The 17,171-nt window shown below is 42.3% G+C and overlaps 1 protein-coding gene across 3 annotated transcripts in view; it reads right to left on the bottom strand.

Annotated features, from left to right (window-relative positions):
• Positions 1–487: 487 nt before the first annotated feature.
• NR2E1 (nuclear receptor subfamily 2 group E member 1) overlaps positions 488–17,171 on the bottom strand; it is a 46,880-nt gene continuing 30,196 nt past the window's right edge. For 2 of the 3 annotated variants that reach the window (XM_085847527.1, XM_085847528.1), the window contains 2 exons: positions 7,611–7,698; positions 488–6,327 (listed from right to left, as the gene is read on the bottom strand). In XM_085847527.1, coding sequence (XP_085703653.1) covers positions 6,165–6,327; positions 7,611–7,698 — 251 coding nt within the window. In that variant the 3' untranslated portion in view covers positions 488–6,164. The remainder of the gene's footprint in view (positions 6,328–7,610; positions 7,699–17,171) is intronic. The other variant, XM_085847529.1, reaches the window with a different exon arrangement.

The raw sequence follows: 17,171 nt of genomic DNA, 5'->3' as shown, positions 1-17,171 counted from the left end.
AATTTAGTGATTTAGAAGACTCAGAATTCACGTCTACAGAATCACTTGTTTCGTAGCACTGATTTGGTCATGCTTAAGCTCTTTACCCGAGCGGGCTCAAACTGGAATTCTGCCGTCGTTCCCACACAGTCAGTTGCAGGCTTTTCAAAAATGATAGTGTCACATGATATGTACAACCGTGTTTTGTAATATAAAGACGTGTGTTCATGATGTTTGTTGTGAAATTTCTGATGGTCAGTTAGTCTTTACTTTCTAGTCTGTCGTATGCATGTTGTGCTATTCTTGCTTGTTTGTTTGTTTACTTTGCAATTTCTTTTAAAATGATAGATAACACTCTCCTTCACATATAATCGCTTGTAACTTTTGGGTTTGTTTTGTTGTTCAGTTTTAATTCTCTTTATTGTACTTGTTTTTTTGCAATAAAAGTGTACAAAGTCCACTCTCTCTGATATATTTACGAGGAAAAAAATGGAGACTTTAAGTCACTTTCAGTTTTATTTGATGAACTAAATTGATCCGAAACAAAGAGAAAACGAATAAAAACAAAATGCACACGAGCAATGTTTCGATTATCAAAAACAAACACTTGTTTATATCTGTAACATGAATGAACAAATAACAATTCAGATTGTAAAACATTTGTATGAATCTCCATGAAAATTGGTCCAGAAAATTGCTTGCGATTCGTTTCATTCAAAATACAGTATATTTTAACTTATTTATGCTCTTTTACTTTCATAACATTTTTTACAACATAAGCAAATGGGTTTTTGTTTGGATTCCGTCATACAAGTTACTTGTATATAGTAGTGCTGATCAAGTTGAAAGGGTAATCTGTACATAAAACTTTGTTTTTAAACTATTATGCGAACAAAACAAAACACTTGCGTTCCAAGGCACGTTTGTAAGACCATGTTACGTATGATAAAATGTTATCAAAAGCATATTTTTAAAATTTTTTGGCAATTAACCTTCCCCATCCAAACGTTCACCGCTCATGTCATTCCCCAAAGACTATTACTATTTGGCCTACTTGCATTATCCTCTTCGTTTGGCTGTGGACAATGCAGTTTCTGTTTGGTATTACATTTCTGAAGCGTCGATTAGCAAACAATTCAAAGTTGTATTTACGACTTAAACACAACTGCTGCTTACCTAATTACAGTTGAAATATTTACAGGAATAATGTGAAATAAAAAAATAATTAAAAAAAAACACTTAACTCTTTGAACCCCAGCAGCCATTTTACCGGCCGCTATTCAAACCTCCATATACCCGACCGGCCCAGTTTTTCTCCAGGAAACCCAGGGTGGAAGAGCCAAAATTCCAAGGAGCTCAGGGTTCAAAGGGTTAAAAAGTGCCAAAGTAAAGAAGAAGAATAAAAAAAATTAGGGAAGGTTACCGAAGAGGGGAAAAAAGTTGATTTGTTATCAAATGAACTTGAAATCATTGGTTATGATACTTAAGGACTCAGTAAATGGGGAACAAAATGTAGAACGAGTAATGTCTGAGCATTGGATAAAAGATTTCATTTTGTACGAGAGATGAACAGACAATACATTTGATTGTATAAGTTAACAACTCGAGCATTTGATTGTACAACAAGTTTACATTATCAGATTTCTCAAAATGGAGCATCGCTATGTGTGGCATTCATTAATTTTGAGGACATTTAGATTTTTCAATACATAAGTACATATAATTATTTGGAGGATTATTTAATTATTAATTATTTTTACCCGTATATTGAAAAGTAAAAAAACATCGTTGGAATTTTTCGGATTACGGTGTGCCATGTGTTGTTGCTGGAACTTTTTGAACATCCCTAGAGCATTAATCATGGTGTTTATCAATTGGATTAGCCCTGAAACTGTTCCCATAATGAGGCTCTTTTCAGACTTGACTGCACAACAATCACGGTAGCCTTTTAACCAATTTAATCTCCCGTTGAGAAGCTTACATTCGTTGAGCCTTTTGGGGCTACCCCAGCTGTTATAGACCAGGAAGAATGTCGATGAAGCAACATGGTGATGAGTACAATGTACTCGAACAAGGAATTCAGATTGCATGCTGATCCCAAAGTGTTATCTTTTCAAAAGGCACAGTGAAAACTTTAATATCAACAAACAAGTGTATACAGATCCGACGGTCAGCGAAACGCCTCTTCAAAAGGATAGCACATGCGTCATGATGTAAGGTGCTGCCTGCGAATTATCAGGATGGCAGTTTGTAGTTGGATTTTACTTCATCAGGAACTGAATGTAACACCAAACGGTTCAAAAGGGAATAGAAATGTATACCTGAATCACTTTGCTTTACAACTTAGTGCTTGTCAGCAGAATGAATACATTCCAAGGCACGTTTGCGAAGGCAACATTAAATCCTGAAAATATTAACTATTTCTTTGCAAGACTTTATAAGGACGTTTTTTTTTGTTGTTTTCTCCTAAAACAGAATGTTAATCACATTTCACTCCTTCCTTAAAAAGGCAATTTCTCGTTTTCTGAAATCTCGAATGAGGTCGACTCGCAGGAGGTTTTGGAAATTATTTTTTAGAGAAGTGCTCTGACATTTTCTTTTGCTATGGAACGATGCGAAAATAAAGAAAAACAAGATGTCATGCAGAGCAGAATACTTGCAAAATCCATAAGATAAATTTGACTTTAAAAATAATTGGTCGGTTGAATTAAATGACCAAATACACAAATCCGCTTCATATATCAAGTCAATCGGATGAAAATTGACAATTTTAGAAATTTTGCCTGTGTTGACTTTTTGGCCTATGTTGACCTATTGGCCGATGTTTGCCTCAAAAATAATTGGTTGGTTGAATTCAGTGACCTGAAATATAAATCCCCTTCAAATTTCAAGTCAGTCGGATGAAAATGGTGGAGTTTAGACATACCACCTTAGTTGTTTGTTGACTTTTGGCCTTTAGGCTTATTGACCTCAAATAATAATTGGTGGTTGAATTCAATGACCAAATATGCAACTCCTCTTCTAATTTCAAGTCAATCGGATGAAAATTGACTTTTAGAAATATCACCTTTGTTGTTGACCTTGGGCCTTTGTTGACCTTTTGGTCCATGTTGACCTCAAAAATAATTATCTCATTGAATTCAGTGACGTGAAATATATATCTTGTTCAAATTTCAATTCAATCAGATGACAATTGAGGATTTTAGAAATTACACCGAAGTTGTTGACCTTTTGACCTCAAAAACTTGCAAAATCCATTAAATTTGTGAAGGCATCTTGTTTATGAATAACTCTACCATGTGGTGAAGTTTCGTGAAGATCGGTTTCAAATTGTGACCTGTAGGCGATTGGCAAACAAACAAACAGACACAACAATGTAACCAATATACATGAAAAATCTTCGATTTTCGCAAGTAACAAGGCAAGCCAGAACGGCACTCAGTGGAACGCATACCTCTGCCAGGTTGAACAGTTAATTTTTGTATCCTACTGAAATACTGGATCTGCATCAAGACCTTAACCAAAATCTAATTGGCTTGTTCTTGTCACCTCCCCAACTCATCTACCAAGTTTTATCATAATCCGTCCATAACGTTTTGAAATATCATGCTACACATCATTTTTGGCCCCAACACTTAATGGTGAAGAATCACTTTTAAAATTAGAAAAAACTTCTCGGATCCAGATCTTCACCAACATCGAATCAATTCGTCCTTGTTACACACCCAACCTATCCACCAGGTTTCGTCCGAGTCTTTCCATAACTTTTTGAGATATGCTGCTCACAGACAGAAACGAACAAACAGCCACGGGTGAATGAAAACAATTTCCATCCGCCTTCGGTGGTGGAGGTAACAAAAAGGCCGAAAACCTTCCAGTTTATTAGAAACAAAAACCGAAATAAGGACTAGTTGAGAAAATTTCACGAGCAGTATTTACATATTATTTATTATCATGTAATTTACCGATATTACATCTCGGTAGCTTTGCGGTACACTGATATTCATTCAGTTAAATTGTTGTGGATCGAATTCCCTCACGCACTTTAAATGAACATTTAAGCCATCGACTAATGTATTGAAATCCTTCGTTTAAATTTCATCATTTTTGTCGCTCTTATCTCCTTCGGTGCTTTTCACAATTTATATACAAATTGGAAGTATAATTAATGTATTATTGTAATAATTAATTATCGATGGATAAGCTCGACAATTTGATTTCAAAGGGGATGCTCTGAATCCAACTATCCTCTAGCCTCGCTTATTGTAATATAACTGGTGCAATGGGACACATCCTTTAAACAGCTATTCTCAACCAATGATATTAAGTGCTAATGTGTTGGCCAAGAATATCTGATAGATGGGACTGTCCCAAATACACTCCAGTTTCCATCATATAAAGCAATTGTTTGCTGACTTGCAGGCCAGATTAATTATAAACTTTGATCCACATTTGCAAATATCATTATTCATCAGAATGGGCAATGTGTACAAGAACAGTTGTACCCGTCTATCTATGTACATGATCTAATCTCACTGTAACTGTTTCCACCAAACTCATTGAAATTGATGAATATCACATGACTTGTATTTCTAAACAATGTTAAATGAAATGGTTTCAAGAAACGAACTGGAACGCTACTTGGTAAAGCACATACCTCCAGCAGGCGGAACAGTTGAAATTTTGTATCCAACTGATAGGCCGCATCTGCACCCTGATCTTAACCAAAAATCGAATCAGCTTGTTCTTGTCACCTACCCAACTCATCCACCAAGTTTCGGCGGAATCCGTCCACAATGTTTTCAGATATCGTGCTATATGTCGGGTTTTTTTGCCCTATTTGTGAAGAATAATTTAAAAGATTCTAGTATCCTGATCCGGATCTCCACCAAAATCGAATTATTCATCCTCATCACACACCCAACCTGTCCACCAAATTTCGTCCGAATCCGTCCGTAACTTTTTGAGATAATCCCGCTCACAGATAAACAAACAGCGGTGAATACATAACCTCCGTCCCACCTTCGGTGGTGGTAGAATGAATAAGTGCCACGTATTGTTTATAATTCTCTGTGCTCATTAATAATATTCATTCATTCATTATTTTTTCCTATTGATTATAATGCTGTCACTTTCGCTTGAACGAAGTACGGAGTACGACGTGTGCTGTTTTAATGAGAAATAACATTTTAAAACGTCGACTGTACATAACACTGCCCTGCCGAGGATGGCTGGATCGTTGAGCAATTCTTGAGGTTGTTGAGCGAGTGTCACAACAAGATGCACTGTTAGAGGAATTTGAGAGTCTCTCGAGCAGTGATCTTCACGATTGGTTTCGAAGGGGTCCACTTTTCCCGATAAGACGTCAGTGTGAGAGTCGCCACACCACCTGCAGGACTTCATAATGGCTGCTATGAGACCCTCCTCCACATGTTCTTCTTTGTTGTGGTTAACTGGGCTGCAAGCATCATTGCTTGTGCACTGCCACCATATCCTGATGTAGTTATGTTACTTTTATGCTTCGCGTTGTTACACTCATTTGAAACCATTGGGTCAATTTGATAGCACTTATGGCGGATTATGATGGGGGGTGTTTTCCCATTTGTGAATTATCGGCCGCACGTCAGGGGCCGCACTTTATGCCACCAGGGGCCGCCAGTGGCTCGCGGGCCGTGCAATGAAGAACAGGGCTTGAGAGACTCTACAACAAAGAATCTTGAATTTTCATTTGAATTCTCAAGTAAAAACAAGACATGTGAGAATCAAAGCGGATAAACTTGATGCAAGAAAACATGAAGGACTAATGCATTTCAATTTCTGAACCAATTCTCTGAACCCCAATGAAATTGGAAACATGTAAAAGATTACTTTGCGATAACCTTCAACAAACTATCTTCTTGCTATTGTTGCATTAACTCGCTCTGTCTCTGTCTCTGTCTCTGTCTCTGTCTCTGTCTCTGTCTCTGTCTCTGTCTCTGTCTCTGTCTCTGTCTCTGTCTCTCTCTCTCTCTCTCTCAAATATTTGTCCATTTGATGATATAAAAAAAACCTTATTGTCTTTTATCGTCATTCGTTTGGACTTTTATGAATTTTCACTTCATATCGGATGCGTTTTGCCGTTTATGATGATGTTTCGTGCCTTTTCATTTCTTCGTTATTTCCTGACCAGATGCGGCCAAAGTACGTCAAAGTGGACATGACTTGTACATGTCCGCGATGAGCCGAGAGACGGGAACTTGTCCAATTGTCCGTCGGAAGTACACAGCCTCCAGCGTGTCTGCAGAAACCCCGCGGACTGCTGGCAGACACAATAATAACTTTCCAAAGCGACAAGGTTCATTTGGAGAGCTGTGGACAATCACACAGATGGTAAAATCGTCAACAACAGCACCATGAAAAGGTAATTTACCATACTTTCTCGATGTATGCTCAACTACACGCGATCTATTGCTCTACGTTAAAAGAGAAAAGCAAAATGCTTACTCTGGTTGTAACTCAAATGGGTTCGATTTTGCCATTTCAAGTCATTTTGTGATAAGTTGAAGTAGTTTATTGATTACACAAGTGATTGTAAGCTTCTAAACAAGTGTTAGATTTTGCTCCTGCTACACAAGCCCTCACTGTGGAGAGGTCATAACAGCCTGTGGCTTGCAGTGGAGTTGTGCTATCACAAAGTTATAGTTTTTGAGCGCCTCGCAATATTCCTTTTCACCGATGATTTCACATTGAGGAAACTCACAAGTTGAAGTACACATGATGTAATAAGTTCGAAACGAATTAGTTAGTTTGAGAGCTCATTGGAATCTCTCACAAAATCATTGGAATCTCCCGCGATGAAGCTGAGTCGATGGGCCAATCACTTTCCCATCGCAGACAGGTCGGTGGTCTCTCTGTCTTCCACCACATCCTTTCTGGTCTTGCACCCTCTGTTCTCTCTGTGTGCCTTGTCCCTCCTCCAGGTTTCTGCAAGGCTCACATGGTCCACCATAAACCCTCTTCCAGTACAGTGAACCCACCTGAATCCAGAATCACTGCTCACCACTACTCATTCGTTCCTCTTTTCCCCACCTGTGGAACCAACTTCCACATTATCTTCAATCTCATTCTCACTTCCATGTCTTGAAGACACCATCTTGCGTTGTCCTCCATCCAAAACAATGATGTTTTCTACCCTTATTAACCCTAACTTCCCCCCCCCTACCCACCAGAACCCTAAGCCCACCTCCTTCCAAATTTCTAGAATTTCCTTCCTGAGAGTTTCCTTTTGTATCCATCTTATCTACCCCATGCACCCTCCCCTACCCCTCATTTCTCCCCACACCTATTATTTGTCCAAGTCTCCCTCTATTTTGTCCTTCAACTCTGCTCTTGGTGTTTCCTCCCTCTCTCTGCTGTTCCTTTTGTTCCGTTGTGTCCTGATCCATTCAGGGTTCCAGCTCTTCCACAAGCCTCGACCTTCTACATAAAAGACGCGGTGTCCGTAAAGGTGTTGCTCGACTGACTTTCAAAACAAACCGCTGATACCCTTACAGAAACACAAACTGGGTGACAAGGAAGAAGAAACTTCACACTGAAACATTATAATTGATGTGTATAATGAAGAGGTACCATTCCAGGGATTAGTCTCTCACCGCTGGAGGATGTAACTGCAAAGTGCAAGTTGAGCTTCTTCTTGTAGGGCTAGTACTTGGCGTGATGCCTGTGCAGATAGGCCAGGGGCTGCAGAAACATAATACAACCCAGCAACCACAAAATGTGACAGCATAATATGAGTGATTTGCAATGTTATATGAAGAAAGCTTTGACATCGCACATGACTAATATACAACACTATTTTGCAATACTATTCAGATAATTTTCTTAGTGATAATGTGATACACATTTCAGGATAACATCACAGTTGAATTGCAGATAAACAGGCCCAAGGCCACTGATAATGTGAGCTTATGTGCTTTTGTGAGGACCAGCTTTGTTATTCTCAAGTGATCTAAGGCTCATGGTGGAGCTTGTACATGATTAATTGCGTGTAGAAGGACATTAAAGCGAAAAAGAAGGCCAACTTATACATGTGCAGTACTATAAGGAAATCAGTCGTCATGTTACCGAGGCTCATGGTTCTAAACGATATGATAATTGTTTCATTTCAAATATTAACATTTACGAGGTTATCAATATTCCAGACTATTTGCCAGATTAAAAAAAAAAGAAAAAGAAAACAAGGAAAAGAGCAATCAGACATTGCAGACCCTCGCCAGGACTTGCTTTGTGTGGCGTTTGTGTACTGGTGTGTTACGTAATTAATGAGACATAATTAGGTCAGGTCAGGTCATGTATGGGAGCACGCGCGGGAGCACGCGCCGGAGCAGCGCGTCGCTGCGTCCACTTTCCGTCGGTACTCCAGGGGCCTCCGTCTCGCGATACTCCAGGCAGATGCCTGGCCCATCCCCATCTCCTTGAGATTCTGATCAACCTGCTGCAACCACGAGGCACGTGGTCGATCCATTGGCCTCCTCCACTCACGAGGTTCCCTCGCAGAGAATCTGGTGAGCAGGATCAGTGTCAGGAAAATGAGCCACGTGTCCATACAATGGCAGCTGACGCTCACAGACTATGCAGGTAACAAATCTCATTTGAGTCTCTTTCTCTCAGCAACCGCTCATTGGACACAAAGTCTGACCAGCGATAGCCAAGGATTCTCCCAAGAGACCTGGTGATGGGGAACACATCTCCGACGCCTCATTCCGAACCTCGAGGACCCCAAAAAGGACGTCTAGAGTCTCCGCAAAGATGACTGCATCATCTGCAAAATCAAGGTCAGAGATCCTGACATTCCCAAATGATGCACCGCAGCTTGTTCTCTCCGACATCCTCCCTAGAATCCAGTCCATACAATTGCTGAAAAGTGTGGGAGCCAGTACACACCCCTGACGAACTCCAGTAACAACTGGAAATAAGTCAGAGATGGTACCACCAAACTTCACAGCACTCTCAGTACCAGAGTAGAGTTCAGACATCAGGTTGATTAGTTTTGGTGGCACCCCATGAAGACCAAGAATCCTCCAGAGGGCATCCCCATTCACTGAATCAAACGCCTTGCAGAGATCAACATAGGCTGCAGCAGCCCCTGCCAAAACTCTCATCTGCATTTGGTGAGGACCCGACGAGCAAGGATACGGTCAATCGTTGACCTCTTTGGTGCCTGACTGCTCTGGACGCTGGTGCTCAAGCAGATGGTGGCGAACCCTATCAATAATTATCCGAGCAAAGACCTTGTCTGGCACTGAGAGCGGCGTCACCCCTCGGTAGTTGTTGCAGTTTTGGCGATCACCCTTCCCTTTCCAAAGAGGGACAACAAGGCCCCTCTTCCAGTCAGTTGGGATGATGCCTGTGTTCCAGGCAGAGCACAGAATTGCATGCAATGACACGAGTACAGCATTTCCACCAGCCTTGAAAATTTCGGCATGGATGCCACAGATCCCAGGAGCTTGACCTCATTTCAACCGGTTCACCGCAGCCTGTGTTTCCACAAGCGAAGGTGGATCACAGCAGATTGGAGGGTCAGCAATAGGGAGAGCAACACCCCGGCATCCAACTCGACAGCTGGTGGATCAACCTGGTACAACTGCTCAAAGTAACTGGCTCAGTGGGCCTTCACTTCAGACTCCTCTGTTAAGAGCCTACCACCCTCTGCTCTAACTGCGGTACACCGAGGGACGGGCTTGAAGGAACGCAATGCGCGAATTCCCCTGAAAGCAGGAGGAGAATCACATGACCACAGGTGATGCTCTTTGCACACACAGATTCCTCGCACTTACGACTCCATGTCTGCCCTTAGTGCACGTCCAGTTTTACGCCTCAGCACCCTGAACAGCTCAACTCTGCCATTCAGCCTGGCCCTGCGACTCTGGGCAATGGTATCCATTGTCCCTTGGGAGACAAAATTCTTCTTCACCGGTTCTTCGCTCTACGGTGAGGAACAAGACATCTACCGGCAACATCAAGGACAGTTGTCTTGAAGGCACTCGACAACTCTTCAGGATCCCCCAAAGCACCCAGACCCCCGAAATCTCCACTCAGTCTGTTCAAAAACTCCTCAGCTACCCTCACATCCTTGAGCTTGCCAACATCCAGCCTAGGAGATTGTACCATTCTCCTGGATTTAAGCTGCAACTTCAGGGTTGTGACAACAAGCCTGTGGTCAGTATGGAGGAATTGAGCACTCCAATAGACCCTGCAATTCTGGATCATCCTCCAGCGACCATCAACAAGCACACGGTCAATCTCCTTTGCCACACCACCAGCATTGGAATACCAAGTCCAGCGATGAGCCTGTGGGCACTGAAACCATTAACCAGCCACCTCAAGTCCATGACTTCTTGCAAAGTCAAGGAACTTAGTGCTATTCTGGTTCACAGTTCCAGACCCTTGGAGACCAACACACGTCTCAACCATCCCTATCAGTTCCCATCGATGCATTGAAATCCCCCAAGACCAGAAGAGTATTTCACTTGGAGCACTGATCAACCACAGACTCGAGGGTGGCATAGAATACGTCCTTCACGGTGAGATCACTCGCCTCAGTCGGAGCATATACAGAGACCAGGGAAATAACCCCGAAGGAGTGACGAATCCTTAATCTCATAATACGCTCGTTGACCAGTGTTACCTCAATTATCATTGGAGTCAGCTTATTGGACACAGCCACAGCAACTCCTTGGGCATGGTAAACACCAGAACGACCAGACCAATAGTAGGTGTCACCACCCGCCATGATCTCACCACAATCCGGTCTCCGAACCTCAGAGAGAGCTGCAATACCGATGTCCAAATGCTTGAGCTCAGATGATGACAGATACAGGTGATCATGCTCTCTTAGGGATAGGATATTTCAGGCACCACCCGAAGGGGACCACCTCAGGTTAACCCAAGGAGACCGCTATCTGGTGAAGACACCTCACCACCACCCCAATCCATACTACCACAATCTGACCTGGGAAGCTTACCCCTGGTTTCCCTCCTATCATAAAAGATTGGGGGTCCCGAAGGCTTTGTCCCAATCCCATCATCTGGTGAGCTGCCCTGTGAAAGGCAGTAGCACAGGAGTTACTCCGACGGAGTGGGTTTTCAGATGTTTTTTTTTATGCTTTTGGAATGTTTTGTGGAATGAAGCGTTTTACGGTGGCCGGAGTGCAAATCCTGCTGCCAACCTCCTAATAAAAAGTAACCCAACTGCAGGAGGACGTCCGCAGACACGTTTGGGTACGACATAATTCGAACTGCCACTTTATGCCTGCTGACATTGATTACTGGGTACCAAGACGTCCCGCTTTGATGCAACCCCGCTTTGTTCGGACACGTGACTCTGACCCAGGACGATTTTTATGATTATTCAATTGAATTCAGAATGGGATTAAAATTAATTCAAATCAAATCAAATGGAAGACCAAGTAGGTGCAGTCCTGCATTGGAGTAATCAGAAGGAACGTGAACAAGCAAAAAAGCAAAGATCGAGTCGTCTGGAGGAACCTGGATATGATTTGGGTTTCAGCTGCTACTACTCACCCTTCAAACCCATTCAGGCACAGCCAAGTGAGCCTTATTCAAAAAACAACAACATCAAAAAGAACCCAGATCAAAAAAATTAAATAACGTCTGGCTGCCAGACCACGCGTCCGATCAGGTTGAAATTTCAATCATGTATTCCCAATCACCATGAGATCATAATTTTGAAGTTTCACGTTGATCGATGAAGCAATTGAAGAGAAATAATTTTTTTTAAAGATTTTCGCTCAATCCAATATGGCTGCCAGACAATGTGACATCAATTTTATTTGTTATGTGAACATCCAGGTATCCCCAAGGCTTGGGAAATATTTGTGTGAAGTTTCTCCTCGATCTGTCCAGTTGGTCTGGAGAAGAAGATTTTTTTTTGTGGGTTTAGGGTAAATCCAATATGACTGCCAAACCATGTGACGTATGACTTCATATGTGTGAATGTTTTGTTCCTCGTGGGTAGGCAGTCATAACTGTAAAGTTTTGCCTTGATCTTTTCAGCCATTTCAGAGAAGAAGATTTTTGAAGGTTTAAAAAAAAAAACAATATAGCTACTGAATCACATGACCGATGACATGATCATTTTTTTTTTTCTGCGGACTAATTTATCCCTAGATGATCCTCAAAAATGTTCATGCTGATCAGATGTAGCGTTCTACATATGTAATTATGATGTCATATGGAGGCACCCATGATGTCATTAAAAAATCGCACTCATTCCCATGAGGAGGACTTGCTGTGTGCCAAGTTTCAATTTTTTTCTTTGGTGCGGTTTCAGAGAAAGAGAGGTTCAAAGTTTTTTTGCGTTTTTCCAACTTGGCTGCGAAACCATGTGACCTATGACATCATAATCATCAATAAAACATTGTGCATGAGTTGTCGCTACAATGGTGAAAATTTCGTCTCAATTCCATTCAGCGGTTGCAGAGAAAAACATGAAAGTTCTGTGCGGACAAACAAACAAACAAACAAATGAAATTGTTCGTTAAGCAAGGAATTGCCGGAATAACTTTGTCATATCTCCATGATCTCTGAAAAAAACAAAAACCTGGAAATCAATTTGGTTCTTATAAGTCGATAGTGCAACTGTTTAATGAGTTATAGCACTTAGTTTGGTCATGATCATAACTTGGAAGTCAATCGGACTTGAAATGGCGTTTTTATCGCAATTTGAAAGTTTTGACCCGACCCCCCCCCCCCGACATTCGACCCCCGACCGCTAAGAAGGGTGTTGGTGTGACACCCCAATGAGACATATGGTTGGATGCAGAATCGGAAGATGCACATTTTGGATTTGGTTTAAAGTCGATACGACCATTTTAGCAGACGTTATTGCGAAAATAAGAAGTTCGGTTTTTTGTTGACCTTGACCTTGACCTTTCACCTAAATTCACCAAAAACGACAAGTGTCTAAGTTGGACCATGGCCGACGTCTGTACCCAGTTTGGTCATGATCGCTGAAACGGTGTGGCTGCTACAGGGTAAACAAACACAGAAACAAACACAGACACACAGAATGACACACACAACCGACCAACACAATTGCCGAAATCCGAAGGATTACGGAAATTAACAAACGGACCCAAATGCAATACCCTCTCCTCTGGCGAGGGTAATAAGGCAAACTTTTGTTTTTGAGCAACAAATGTTTATTTAAGCTCGTAATTGTAATTACCTCCACCACCGAATGTGGAATGAGGTTGTTTTCACCCGTCTGTCTGTTTGTTGGGTGGTCGCTCGACTACCGTTATTCTCAGTATTTCCGTCTGTCTGTTTGTATGTAATGGACAGCTCTGGAAGCCAGAGGAGTCAACCGATTTTGATGAAGCTTGACTGGTAGGTTCATACCAGGATCTAGTTGTATGCTTTTGAGCACCGTTGCTGTGGACGCCACCGTTGCCGAGCAACGGGACTTTGAATTTTTTGAAAAAAATCCGAAAAATATTTATATATTTTTTTTTTTCGAAAATCAAAAATTGGCTTCTGTGCTTTTATGCGCACTATAATCAACCTCTTTGTCAAAAAAAATTCAGCCCGATCCGTCAAAAACTGTATGACTAGTATACAATTATATAGCGACCACCCACGTCGCCTACCGGCTTGTCTGTCCATCTGTCTGTTTGTCAGCAAGATATCTCAAAAGGTTACACACGGATTTGGACGAAACTTGGAGGATACGTTGGGTGTGTGACAATGACGAATTGATGAGATTTTCGTGAAGATCCGAATCCAGATAAGAGTTTTTTTTGTTTTTTTTAATCTTCTCAGTAATTCTTCACCATTAGGCCAGATGTGGCTATAAAAGGCCAGATGTGGTCGATGTGGCATGAGAAATGTGGCTATAAAATGACTTCTCCACCAAAATCCTGGGCTCACACTGTTCTTTACATCAATTCATAGCCCTTGACTTCCTAAATCTTTGGTCAAAAGTTCTTCACGAGATATTGTCTAGTTCTCTGGAAGGAAAAGGAAACGACATGAGTGCGGCATCACAGTTTTTGTTCCAGAATTAGGGGTAAGGGAAATAAGCGAGTCAGTTACTGGGAAATGAAAAGCGTTATTTTCACAAATATGCATTGGTTCGTTTTATTACGAGTTGGCCTGAGTAATGGTATGAAAAAAATATTCTATGACATCGGTAATTAGGTTACGAAAGGTCATTAAATGACGTCATCATTCAAAATTGCAATTTTCTCCATTACCGTCATTCGTGGCAAGATATTTCACGTTTGAAATGGACTGAAGCCCCATTTGTTTACAATTCACATCAACGAAAAGTCTCACCCCGAGAGATTGTTTTGATAAACATACAAGTTCAGGAAGAGCCAATTAAGACGACACTTTCTAATGATAATTTGCCTATTTCTCAGAAAACACCGCAGGTAGATCACAACTTATCGATCACAGGCGGAAGACATGGATAGGACCACAGAACGAATGTGGGACGATAATACGGAGTAAATGTAATCACAAAGTCAAATCGTTGGCACTGAACCGAAAGATTTCTCATGTTAATGAGGAAAGATCTCTAATTCGTCTTGAATGGTCTCATACAACCAAGCACCATCGATATGACTATTGAATTGCAACAATAAGACGAATATAGCGCTGTAGACTCTCGGTGGAGATGAATCGTCTCAACTCTGGCTCGTCAGGATGGACATGGAGATCAGAGCTCTGCACATATCGAGGCCAGGATGGCAGACTAACTCGGAAGCACATTTAATTAGAGTCAACACAACTCATGCAGACCAGCATCTCATACTCACTCCTGTGAAATCCTGAGTGGGAACAACAAGAAGCAACGAGTCTGCTTACAAAGTCCGGCTACATTTCTAAAATGGAAAGAATGATAATGTTAATTGGAGAGAATAAGTAATTAGTCTTGAATGGTCTCATTCAAAACACCATCAACAGGGGTAAGGAATTGCTTGTAATATTGATCAGGAAATGTTTGCATCACTGTCGGCCAGTGTTTCTCAGGCAGATTTACCAGACGACCCACCCATGCTGGTATTTCGTCGCCGCGATCCCCTGTTATCCCTACAAGGGTTTTTTTTTTAACCCAGATGGGGAAAACTTGGCTGAACCCATTAGTTCCAACCCTGACTGCAGGAGGAACAAAAGGCTGTAATCTGGGACATTTTTATTTCCTATTTGCACACACGTCAATTCAGGGACGAGTCTTGCTCAACGAACATCGTAGTTCACTCTCGACATCGATGAGCCTGTTTCTAGCTTTTGTTTTAATCACTACCAAGCTTGAGAATGCAAGTTCACATTGGTAAGTCATTGGGAAAATTGCGAGGACTTGTGTAACTACTTAATGCAGACAGCTCACGACCCCTCCGGACACTCACTCGCGACCCCCTTGGGGGTCATGACACACCATTTGAGAAACACTACTGTAGAGTGTAGATCCTCCAGTGGATGCTCTGTTCTTACATTTGGCTTATTAAGCACAACGAGGAACATTGCGCACACAGGAAATTCTAAAGACGAGTCACGAACCGTATGTCGTTAGGTTTCCCAAACTTAAGCATTTTAATCCTCATAATCACTGTCAGAACCAGAATCCACCAAGAGTTTGTCAAGCACAGGTTCCGTGTCATAGTCGCGTCCGAGGCAAGCACACATCTTTGTGCATGGGAATTCGTTCTTGAAGCACGAACAAGAGTTCCAGACACAATGTGTTTTCTTGCGGAGCAGTGGACAAGATGCAAAACGTGCTTGGGAGCAGGGGCACTTGTCATCCACAGATAGGATGGTCATTTATTTGTTTTGCCTTGTCCATCCTTGTCAAAGAGAACTTGGCACGTTCACCTGTCACTCTCTTGCCCGCTGATGAATAGCAGCCTGATAATTCACCCGCCATGAGTGTGAAAGCAACGAATCAGATGTTTGTGGTCAGACCTTCTAGCTTTTTGGGTGGAGGCAAAACAGCTTGTCCTGACTGTGCCTTGTTCACAGAGTCACAAGGATATCCACACAGGTCGCTGACAACTGCTTCTAACTCAGAAGCAACATCAGACTGCGGGTCAAACTCGCATCCGATCTTGGAGGACAGGTTCGAGGAGCTACCGTTCCTTTGTGACAGTGTCAGATGGTCGTTTCTTTCCTTTCCCATGAAATGCGCTGGTTGTAGCGCATCCAGTGAATATGTGAAGGCCGATCAGAGCTCTGCACATATCAAGGCCAGTATGTGCCGATAGTTTAAGCAGGTCGAGGGTGTGACTTCTACCCTTGAAACTGGCACAATGTCTTAAAATAACCTGACACTGAAAATATTCTAAATGGCCTAACAGCAATATTGCAACGTCAGTGTCCGTGAGTCATCACGATGACATCGACTCTGGACTCCGCCACGAGCTTGGCAAGGAGAATGATCTTTATGTCTGCCTCCTCATGATCGAAGCGCAGCTCAGGGACGATGATTGTACGTGTTATTCCATCAATCGCGCATATCCTGTTGCACCCCATTCCATGAGAGAGGGTGACAACATTGTCCTGTAAGGTTCTGGCATTAACCTCCTGCCAAGCTTGGAATAATAACTCAACGAGATCTTCTTTGTTCTCACCGCTCATTAGGAAGTTCTTCCAATGTAACGGCAGTTTTTGATAACCGTTATAGATACGGCAATCCTGCAACCCAGCCATAGAACGATGTTCAGAGCAGAGTATCGGTCACACACGAAGTCTACACGGCTTACACATGGCTGTGTTTACCAAGTTGAGCACAGCACACGATCTGGCAGACTATCAGGATGGCCATGGAGATCAGAGCTCTGCACATATCGAGGCCAGGATGGCCATGGAGATCAGAGCTCTGCACAAATCGAGGCCAGGATGGCAGACTATCAGTATGGCCATGGAGATCAGAGCTCTCACATATCGAGGCCAGGATGGCAGACTATCAGGATGACCATGGAGATCAGAGCTCTCACATATCGAGGCCAGTATGGCCAAGGAGATTAGAGCTCTGCACAAATCGAGGCCTGGATGGCAGACTATCAGGATGGTCATGGAGATCAGAGCTCTCACATATCGAGGCCAGGATGGCAGACTATCAGGATGGCCAGGGAGATTAGAGCTCTGCACATATCGAGGCCAGGATGGCAGAGTATCAGAGGATCGGGTAA

This window comes from Eptatretus burgeri, chromosome 11 (assembly GCF_056783735.1).
Source record: "Eptatretus burgeri isolate ZD-2024b chromosome 11, Ebu_testis_v1, whole genome shotgun sequence".
Classification (NCBI taxonomy): domain Eukaryota; kingdom Metazoa; phylum Chordata; class Myxini; order Myxiniformes; family Myxinidae; genus Eptatretus; species Eptatretus burgeri.
Note: the sequence above shows the minus strand (reverse complement) of the source record. Positions and strands in the feature narration are given on the sequence as shown.